Source organism: Microcaecilia unicolor, chromosome 4 (assembly GCF_901765095.1).
Source record: "Microcaecilia unicolor chromosome 4, aMicUni1.1, whole genome shotgun sequence".
NCBI classification, from domain to species: Eukaryota; Metazoa; Chordata; class Amphibia; order Gymnophiona; family Siphonopidae; genus Microcaecilia; species Microcaecilia unicolor.
The window spans coordinates 6,204,305-6,215,543 of record NC_044034.1 but is presented as its reverse complement, the minus strand read 5'-3'; the positions used below and the strand labels follow the sequence as shown (position 1 = coordinate 6,215,543).

The window sequence follows — 11,239 nt, the reverse complement described above, 5'->3', positions numbered from 1 at the left end:
TCAACATGTTCTGTATTTTTAATGCACACTGAAAGAGTCAAATGATGCGTCCGATTTAGCCAAGGGAAGTCTTGCCTCACCAACTTGCTTCATTTCTTTGAAGGCGTCAATAAACATGCAGATAACGGTGGGCCGGTTGATGCAGTGTACCTAGATTTTCAGAAAGCTTTTGAGAAAGTTTCTCCTGAGACGCTCCTGAAAATATTAAAGAGTCATAGGATAGCCGACAATGTCCTTCTGCGGATTAGGAATTGGTTATTGGACAGAAAACAGAGGGTAGGGTTAAATGGTCATTTCTCTCAATGGAGGAGGGTGAACAGTGGAGTGCTGCAGAGATCCATACTGGGACCAGTGCTGTTTAACATATTTATAAATGATATGGAAATTGGAATGACGAGTGAGGTGATTAAATTTGCAGATGACACAAAACTATTCAAAGTTGTTTAAATGAATGCAGACTGTGAAAAATTGCAGAAAGACCTTAGGAAACTGGAAGACTGGGCATCCAAATGGCAGCTGAAATTTAATGTGGACAAATGCAAAGTGATGCACATTGGGAAGAATAATCCAAATCAGTTATCTGTTGCTAGGGTCCACTTTAGGAGTCAGCACTCAAGAAAAAGAACTAGGTATCATTGTAGACAATATGCTGAAATCTTCTACTCTGTACGCAGTGGCCAAAAAAGCAAACAGAATGCCAGGAATTATTAGAAAAAGGATAGAAAGTAAGACAAAGAATATTATAATGCCTCTGTATCGCTCCATGGTGTGATCTCACCTTCACCTTGAGTACTGTGTGCAATTCTGGTCACGGTAGCGCAAAAAAGATATAGTGAAATTAGAAAAAGTTAAAAGATGAGCAACCAAACTGATAAAGGGGATGGAACTCCTCTCATATGAGGAAAGGGTTAAGTTTAGGATTCTTCAGCTGGGAAAAAAAGACAGCTAAGGGAGATATGATTAAGCCTACAAAAATCCCAAGTGGTGTAGGATAAACATGTTTGTTCTTTCAAAAAGTAATAAGATACTCAATGAAAATATCTGGTAATTTTAAAACGAATAGGAAGAAATATTTTTGTTCACTCTAATGAATAGTTAAGTTCTGGAACTCGTTACCCAGAGGATATTGTAAGAGCGGTTATCATACCTGAATTTTAAAAAGGTTTGGACAAGTTCCTGGAGGAAAAGGCCACAGTCTGCTATTGAGATAGACTTGGGGAAAGCCACTGCTTGTCCCTGGGATCAGAAGCATGAATCTCGCTATTATCTGGGTTTCTGCCAGGTACTTGTGACCTGGATTGGCCACTGTTGGAAGCAGGATAGTGGACTAGATGGGCCATCGGTCTGACCCAGTATGGCTACTCTTATGTTCATTGTCAAATGTTTAGCTTAATGAGAATTGCCAGACTGGGTCAAACCAAAGTCCATCTAGCACAGTTTACTGATGCTGACAGTAGCCAAACCAGTAGCCAAGTACCTGGCAAGATCCCAAAAGATAGCAAGATTCCATGTTCTGTATCCCCAGAGATGAGCAGTGGGCTTTCCCTGGGTCTACCCTAATAACAGTTTATGGACTTTTTCTCCAGGAACTTCTCCAAACCTTTTTTTTTTAATCCAGCTACATTGACTGCTTTTACCATATTAATCAGCAAATTATACAGCACAACTATGTATGAGTGAAATAAATACATTTTTAAACAAAATATTTCTATTAGGACTTAACTACTTAATAATTTCTTGTTGTGTCCCTTAGTCCATGTATTTTTGTTAAGAGCGTGAACAGTTCCACTCCACTCGGGGTATTCTAGACCTCTAGCATAGCTCTCTTTCGCCCGCTCTTCTCCAAACTGAGACCGAACCTCTTTAGCTTTTCCTCGTAAAGCAATCATCCTACCCCTTTTATTATTTTGGTCACCCTTCTCTGTACCTTTTCTAAATAAACAAATATCCTATATAATAAAAGGCACCTCCAACATTCTGAAGCTGACTGCATGGCTGAGGCATTCCTGCTCTCTGTATCCATCTCCTGGAATTGACATCACGTACTTCCAGGTTCGTCACAAGCAGAAGTGACCAATCACACGAGGTTTCTCGGCTTCAGAATGTTGGAGGTGCATTCTATTAAATAGGATTGGTCAGTTCCTTTCCTATATAATAAAAGGCACCTCCACCATTCTGAAGCTGACTGCATGGCTGAGGCATTCCTGCTCTCTGTATCCATCTCCTGAATTGACATCACGTACTTCCGGGTTCGTCACAAGCAGAAGTGACCAACCACACGAGGTTTCTGGACTTCAGAATGTTGGAGGTGCATTCTATTAAATAGGATTGGTCAGTTCCTTTCCTATATAATAAAAGGCACCTCCACCATTCTGAAGCTGACTGCATGGCTGAGGCATTCCTGCTCTCTGTATCCATCTCCTGAATTGACATCACGTACTTCCGGGTTCGTCACAAGCAGAAGTGACCAACCACACGAGGTTTCTGGACTTCAGAATGTTGGAGGTGCATTCTATTAAATAGGATTGGTCAGTTCCTTGAAGCACAGCCAGAGCTCAGCGTCCTGCACAGTAACGCTCACACCAGAGAGAGGGGGGGGGGCTGACACCAGAGGGAGGGGGGGGGAGCCTGACACCAGAGAGGGGGGGGAGGTATCTCTGTCACACACACTCTCTCTTTCTCACAGTCAATGTCTTTCTCTCTCTCACTCTCACACACTGTCTCTCACACACTCTATGTCTCGCACTGTATCACATTCACTCTCTATGTGTCACACAGTCACTCACACACTCTCTTGGTCTCATACACTCAGTCTCACAGAGAGTCTGTGTCTCTCACACACACTGTATCTATGTGAAACACACTCTCTCTCTCTCACACTGTGTCTCACATACGCACTTGCATACACTCTCGTTCTCAAACACACACTCGCACCCAGACTCACTCTCTCACACACACACACACTCGCACATTCACTCTCTCTCTCTTACACACAGTCACTCTCACATACACTCTCAAACATACACACTCCGAGGAAAACCTTGCTAGCGCCCATTTCATTTGTGTCAGAAACGGGCCTTTTTTACTAGTATATATATATGTATACACACACACAGATACATACAGTGGGGGAAATAAGTATTTGATCCCTTGCTGATTTTGTAAGTTTGCCCACTGACAAAGACATGAGCAGCCCATAATTGAAGGGTAGGTTATTGGTAACAGTGAGAGATAGCACATCACAAATTAAATCCGGAAAATCACATTGTGGAAAGTATATGAATTTATTTGCATTCTGCAGAGGGAAATAAGTATTTAATCCCTCTGGCAAACAAGACCTAATACTTGGTGGCAAAACCCTTGTTGGCAAGCACAGCGGTCAGACGTCTTCTGTAGTTGATGATGAGGTTTGCACACATGTCAGGAGGAATTTTGGTCCACTCCTCTTTGCAGATCATCTCTAAATCATTAAGAGTTCTGGGCTGTCGCTTGGCAACTCGCAGCTTCAGCTCCTTCCATAAGTTTTCAATGGGATTAAGGTCTGGTGACTGGCTAGGCCACTCCATGACCCTAATGTGCTTCTTCCTGAGCCACTCCTTTGTTGCCTTGGCTGTATGTTTTGGGTCATTGTCATGCTGGAAGACCCAGCCACGACCCATTTTTAAGGCCCTGGCGGAGGGAAGGAGGTTGTCACTCAGAATTGTACGGTACATGGCCCCATCCATTCTCCCATTGATGCGGTGAAGTAGTCCTGTGCCCTTAGCAGAGAAACACCCCCAAAACATAACATTTCCACCTCCATGCTTGACAGTGGGGACGGTGTTCTTTGGGTCATAGGCAGCATTTCTCTTCCTCCAAACACGGCGAGTTGAGTTCATGCCAAAGAGCTCAATTTTTGTCTCATCTGACCACAGCACCTTCTCCCAATCACTCTCAGCATCATCCAGGTGTTCACTGGCAAACTTCAGACGGGCCGTCACATGTGCCTTCCGGAGCAGGGGGACCTTGCGGGCACTGCAGGATTGCAATCCGTTATGTCGTAATGTGTTACCAATGGTTTTCGTGGTGACAGTGGTCCCAGCTGCCTTGAGATCATTGACAAGTTCCCCCCTTGTAGTTGTAGGCTGATTTCTAACCTTCCTCATGATCAAGGATACCCCACGAGGTGAGATTTTGCATGGAGCCCCAGATCTTTGTCGATTGACAGTCATTTTGTACTTCTTCCATTTTCTTACTATGGCACCAACAGTTGTCTCCTTCTCGCCCAGCGTCTTACTGATGGTTTTGTAGCCCATTCCAGCCTTGTGCAGGTGTATGATCTTGTCCCTGACATCCTTAGACAGCTCCTTGCTCTTGGCCATTTTGTAGAGGTTAGAGTCTGACTGATTCACTGAGTCTGTGGACAGGTGTCTTTCATACAGGTGACCATTGCCGACAGCTGTCTGTCATGCAGGTAACGAGTTGATTTGGAGCATCTACCTGGTCTGTAGGGGCCAGATCTCTTACTGGTTGGTGGGGGATCAAATACTTATTTCCCTCTGCAGAATGCAAATAAATTCATATACTTTCCACAATGTGATTTTCCGGATTTAATTTGTGATGTGCTATCTCTCACTGTTACCAATAACCTACCCTTCAATTATGGGCTGCTCATGTCTTTGTCAGTGGGCAAACTTACAAAATCAGCAAGGGATCAAATACTTATTTCCCCCACTGTATATAGATTTTTCTTCCTTATATGCATCACTTTGCACTTGTCCAGTCTCACAATTGACAGTGTTTTTCCAACTTTAAATAATGTGCTGTCATCTGCTAATTTGATCACCCACGTCTGTTTTCAGATCGTTTATCTGCACCGGCAACACCCATAGTTACAACTTTTCCACTGAGAAAACACAAACTTAATCATACTCATTGCTTTCTCTCTTCTAACAAGCTAGTGATCCGCAGAAAGACACTTCTAGTCCTATGAGTTTCACATTTCTTCAGCAATCTTTCATGAAGGACTTTGTCAAATGCCTTCTGAAAATCCAGTCTGGCTCCCCTTTATCCACATGTTTATTCACATCTTAATAAAAAGGTAGCAAATCACCTTTTTGGATCCATCCAAGACTTCTTAGAAGATTAAGACAGGCAACTGCCAAACAAAAAAGGGAGAGAGAAGCAATCATGCCAGATGATCTACGAGTAGCCGATGTACTAGTGCAGCAGGGAAAGCAAACAGTTACTTAAGTAGAAGCATCAGCAGCAAAACGGAGGTAACACTGCCCCTTCTACAGGTCAGGAGTGAGAGCCCACCTTGCACACTGCGGCCAGTTCTCAGGGACGTACCTTCGTCAGGACACTGAGGATGGAAGCAACTCAAAGAATAAAAAAATAATAATATCAGGTCTGCAGGGATCTATGCTGGGACCTCTGCTTTTTAACATATTCACAAATGACCTAGAGATGGGGGTAACTAGTGAGGTAATCAAATTTGCTGATGACACAAAGTTATCCAAAGTCGTCAAATCGTGGGAAGATTGTGAAAAATTACAGGGAGACTGTGCGTCTAAATGGCAGATGATGTTTAAAGTGAACAAGTGCAAAGTGATGCATGTGGGAAAGAGGAACCCAAACTATAACTACGTCATGCAAGGTTCAGCGTTGGGAGTCACGGACTGAGAAAGGGATCTAGGTGTCATCGTTGATGATACGTTGAAAGCTTCTGCTCAATGTGCTGCTGCGGCTAGGAAAGCAAATAGAATGTTGGGTATCATTAGGAAAGGGATGGAAAACAAAAAGATATTATTCTGCCATTGTATCGCTCCATGGTGCGACCGCACCTCGAGTATTGTGTTCAATTCTGGTCGCCGCACCTCAAAAAAGACATAGTGGAATTGGAAAAGGTGCAGCTTGGAGAAAAGGCGGCTGAGGGGGATATGATAGAGGTCTATAAGATAATGAGTGGAATGGAACGAGTCGATGTGGAGCGTCTGTTTACGCTTTCTAAAAATACCAGGACAAGGGGGCATACAATGAAGCTGCAGTGTGGTAAATTTAAAACGAATCGGAGGAAATTTTTCTTCACTCAATGGGTAGTTAAACTCTGGAATTCGCTGCCGGAAATGGTGGTTAAGGCAGACTTTAAAAAAGGGTTGGACGGCTTCCTGGAGGAAAAAGCCATAGAACGTTATTGAATGGACGAGGGAATAATACAGTATTTCTAGGATGGGCGGACAAATTGCTTGTTCTTTTGGCTGCTGTCGGTGACAGGGTGCTGGGCTCGATGGACCCTTGGTCTGTCCCAGCATGGCGATGCTTATGTACTTATGCAATACAACCCTACGAGAGCCTGGAGATACTCAAAACACACACTAGAAATGGGCTTCCCTTATGTACAATATTTTCCAAAAGATTGAAGGGAGGAAGGTTCAAAAGGTAATATGCAGAAATGTTTCTTCACCGAGATGGGTGATGGCTGCCTGGAAGCCACTTTGACAGCACTTGTGAACTTTTAGGATAAATTCAGAGAGCAGGAGACAAGGGCAGATGGAGGAAGTGAAACGTACAAGAGGGAAGGAGAGACCCGGGAGCTGGACTTTTTTTTTTTTTTTTTTTTAATGAAAATCTACATAGTTGAGCACCTGTAATAGCTGAGGCTCAGAAAGGAAGCTGCAGCAGTGAACTCACACAGCCTGGTGGTAGCCAGTGTGAAAAAGACAGCAAGAATTTTAACTGTAGGAAGGTGTCAGATTTGCAGCTGCTGCTCCTGTCTGTTGGCTAATATAGCTGAGCTTCTCTGTTGGGAGCAAAAGGAGACAGGGTGATTGATACCTTACAGGCAGACAGGGAGTAAGGAATTAGGATGTCCGTGATAAGGACACTGCGGTAGTCATCGATCTAACACCCAGAAATAGTTCCAGTCTTTCCCAATCCTATTTAATTTTACATTATCCAGATTGCAATGGCCTCAAATACAAATCTACCTACGCATCAAGCTTCTCCTTCATAGGAACTCAGCTACGGAATGCACTGCCTAAACTCCTAAAATCAACTCAGAATCATCTAAACTTCAGGAAACGATTGAAGACCACCCTGTTCAAGAAGGCGTACCATCCAGACGTTACTTAGTTTATTTCTTATCTGTTCAGCAAAATTTATGGACCCTAATGTTTTTCTATTATCTTTTATTATCTTTGTTGTTTTAGACGATACATTTACGATTAATTTTTTACTATGACATTGTTTAATGATATTTTACTGAACTGTAGCCTACCCGTGTTATTGTGTAAGCCACATTGAGCCTGCAACTAGTGGGAAAATGTGGGGTATAAATGTGTTAAATAAATAAACAAACTAGATTAACGCAAGTGGGGAAACTGACCAGATCGGCAGGGCCAAATCATTTTTAATCTACTGACATCTTCTGGCCCAGAACAACTGCTGTCTAAGCTTAATGACCACAGAGGGACAGACGTTCCTCACACAAGTCACCTGGGGCTGTCAAAGTTAATTTTCAGGAAAAGAATGGCCGCTGTGTACACAGCAATTACCAGAAGGGGACCCCGAGCCATCCTGGCTCCATCTGAAGACAGGGTAGAGAAAATGGGTTCTAGAAGAAAGTTACTCCTACAAAATAAAGACCCGTTTTTATTGCTCACTATTCTGCCTCTTAAAATCCAGAAAAATACACTGCAGAGCTTCTGTAAGGTTCACGGCTGCAGCTCCACAGCAGTCCCCACACCTTTATTTAAATATGTATAAAAAATAGAGACCTGCAACATCAGCGTTCCCATGACCAATCTAGAACCCGCCTTACTCAGCATGGTTTGCGAGCAGCCCCGGATGCTGTGGTTCTCATATGACCTTTGCAAGCAGCATCCCGTTCGTACATCTTGAAGCCACTTGTGCTCCTTCGCTGGCTCTGCACAGCTGCATCACATTCCTGCCTCCTGCTGAGGTGTATGGAAATGGCGATGTGTGCATTGCACAGCCTGCTTAAAAGCGCTTGTCCTCCTGTGGGCAACCGATGATCAGCTCCTTGTTGCCAAAGTCCCACCAGGCGGTCATGTGAAACGCCATGTTCGAGAGGACAACCAGGTACTCCAGGAAGGCAAAGACCGTATAGACTGGGGAAAGAGGGCAAGGAAACATCATAACAAGCATATGATCTTCAGAATTTCTTACTCACGCGGCTTCTCGTGAACAGACGCAAGAAGCGTAAGCATAGGTTTGTTACTGGAACCTGCTTGTATATGCCTGCGTTTAGCAAAGCGTTCATGTTAGAGGTGAACGAGGTCAGTTCGTGCTAAACGGATATCAATTCTGCTTTCTCCTATTCATGGTGCAAAGGGGAAAATAATTTAAACAGAAGAATCCTGTGTCATACCAGAGTAAGAGGGTCATGACTAGAGATCGACCGAATTTCAGTTTAGGTTACGACGCCAAAGCTGGCCCCAAACCCTTGACCTTGTTTCAGTTTCGGCTGAAAGGTTATTTTTTTTTTATTTTTTATTTTTTTAATTATTTTATTTATTCAGTTATCATTACATTTACATCTCAAACGTAATATAGAATTAAAGAAATATACAAAATTGAACTAAACAATCAGGTTATTTTAACTTTCAGTCATTGGACGACAATGACCATGTGTTTTTGGTTAAGCAGAAAATTTATGCTTTATACTATTTGTCTTCTCCCTCCCCCAAAATAGGTGCCCTTCCTCCTGGACCCCCCCCCCCATACCTGTAGGCCCCTCTAGGCCCATCATACAATCCCTTGTGGTATAGGGGTACAGTAGGGGGAGAAGTGATCTCCAGTTCCTCCTGCCCATTCTGGTTCTGCTCTCAAAATGGCTGCCATGACTGGGGCATCACTAGACCACCAGGGAATAAAAAGTAGACATGGGGGGAGGGGGGGCTACTCTCTGTATTTTTTTTAGACTACAATTACAAGTACAGCAGTTATGATTTTGCATAGTAGTTTATATGGTAAATAGAGCGCTCCAAATGAATGCTTTTGATTCAAAAATTTAGCAGAAATTTAAGTCTGTAAATTTGGGATCAGAGGCTCCTTAGGAATTAGCCTCTCTGTAGAGATATGACATTAGCTGTCACTCCGAGTCTGGCGCAAAGTAGGCCACTGAAAAAGTACGGCGGCTTTTAGTTTCAGTTTTTATCAGCTGTGTGTGGAGGCTATTTTGCTTGGAGGTAAAATAAGAGTCTTTCATTATTTAAAATATTGTATTCTGGCTTAGATACTGTGAGTTTAGCAGAGGGATGCAGACTGCAAGTTCTGACAACCCCCAGCGGCCCTCACTGGTTCACATTCACACAACCAAACTTGAAGTTTCGGCTTTGGCTGAAAGCAGGTGATGACTTCCGGCTGCAGCTTTGGTTTTCAGACAAATTTTCAAACAGTTCCAGTGGCAGTTTTGCTTTTGGCCCAAACTGAAAAAAAGTAGTTTCAGACGGCCCCTAGTCATGACCCACAGCTCTCCACTTGTCTTGGTCCTACTGTTTGCAGGGGGTGGAAAAACCAACAACATGTTTAACAGACACAAACAAAACCTCTTTCATACAATCACAAACATACAAAACATTTATCACAGAAAATTACATACAAGCGTTTTTACAACCACAGGTTAGATTATACAGATATAAGGCTGTGGGAGATTCACAGGGGCAGGAGTACACAGGGGATGAAAATATGTGGGCTGCGGTTACACGGGGCAGAGCTGCATATGGGACACAGAATTACACAGGGGTGAAACCGTATGTCAGCTGCAGTTTCACGGAGCAGAGGTGCATGTGGGACACAGGATTACACGGGGTGAAACCGTATGTCGGCTGCAGTTTCACGGAGCAGAGGTGCATGTGGGACCAGGATTACACGGGGTGAAACCATGTGTGGGCTGCGGTTTCACGGAGCAGAGGTGCATGTGGGACACAGAATTACACAGGGGTGAAACCGTATGTCGGCTGAAGTTTCACAGAGCAGAGGTGCATGTGGGACACAGAATTACACATGGGTGAAACCGTATGTTGGCTGAAGTTTCACAGAGCAGAGGTGCATGTGGGACACAGGATTACACGGGGTGAAACCGTATGTCGGCTGCAGTTTCACGGAGCAGAGGTGCATGTGGGACACAGAATTACACAGGGATGAAACCGTATGTCAGCTGCAGTTTCACGGAGTAGAGGTGCATGTGGGACACAGGATTACACGGGGTGAAACTGTATGTCGGCTGCAGTTTCACGGAGCAGAGGTGCATGTGGGACACAGGATTACACAGGGGTGAAACCATATATCGGCTGAAGTTTCACAGAGCAAAGGTGCATGTGGGACAAAGAATTACACGGGGCAAAACCATGTGTGGGCTGCGGTTACACTGGGCAGAGCTGCATATGGAACACAGAATTACACAGGGGTGAAACCGTATGTCGGCTGCAGTTTCACGGAGCAGAGGTGCATGTGGGACACAGAATTACACGGGGCAGAGCTGCATATGGAACACAGAATTACACAGGGGTGAAACCATATGTTGGCTGCAGTTTCACGGAGCAGAGGTGCATGTGGGACACAGGATTACACGGGGTGAAACCGTATGTCGGCTGCAGTTTCACGGAGCAGAGGTGCATGTGGGACACAGGATTACACGGGGTGAAACCATGTGTGGGCTGCGGTTACACGGGGCAGAGCTGCATATGGGACACAGAATTACACAGGGGTGAAACCGTATGTCGGCTGCAGTTTCACGGAGCAGAGGTGCATGTGGGACACAGGACTACACGGGGTGAAACCATGTGTGGGCTGTGGTTACATGGGGCAGAGCTGCATGCAGGGTAGGATTACAAACACTATCACACAGGGACAAGGCTAAAGCAGTGGCAGGTTCTGGTTCATTACCTCCAGGTTCACAGTACCAATTGTGTCTGAAATAGACGAACACCGACACCAAGAATGTGAACAGATTAAAGATGAACAGCCGCCACTTCCATCTGTACGAGGTGCGCTCCTGAAAAAGCAAGTTCTTATTAGAAGGGCCCTTTAGCAGGCAGCTACAGACCCCCCCCCCCCCCTCTACATCACAGGGAAGACCATCACAAGTCAGACACCCCAGTACAGCCCATGGCAGTCAGTGACAGAAGCAGAAACCAAACCCCATTCCCCTACCTCAGCCTGTACCAGAGACTGTTACCAGGGCTGGCCTGTTAGGCAAGACTACATATCTGCCTAGGGGTGAGAGCAAATAGCA

At 44.5% G+C, this 11,239-nt stretch overlaps 1 protein-coding gene across 2 annotated transcripts in view; it reads right to left on the bottom strand.

The window, feature by feature from the left end:
* Positions 1 to 7,360: 7,360 nt before the first annotated feature.
* PGAP2 (post-GPI attachment to proteins 2) overlaps positions 7,361 to 11,239 on the bottom strand; it is a 101,612-nt gene continuing 97,733 nt past the window's right edge. For both annotated transcript variants that reach the window (XM_030199828.1, XM_030199829.1), the window contains exons 5-6: positions 10,891 to 10,999; positions 7,361 to 8,111 (exon numbers count right to left, since the gene is read on the bottom strand). In XM_030199828.1, the coding sequence (XP_030055688.1) occupies positions 7,981 to 8,111; positions 10,891 to 10,999 (240 nt within the window). In that variant the 3' untranslated portion in view covers positions 7,361 to 7,980. The remainder of the gene's footprint in view (positions 8,112 to 10,890; positions 11,000 to 11,239) is intronic.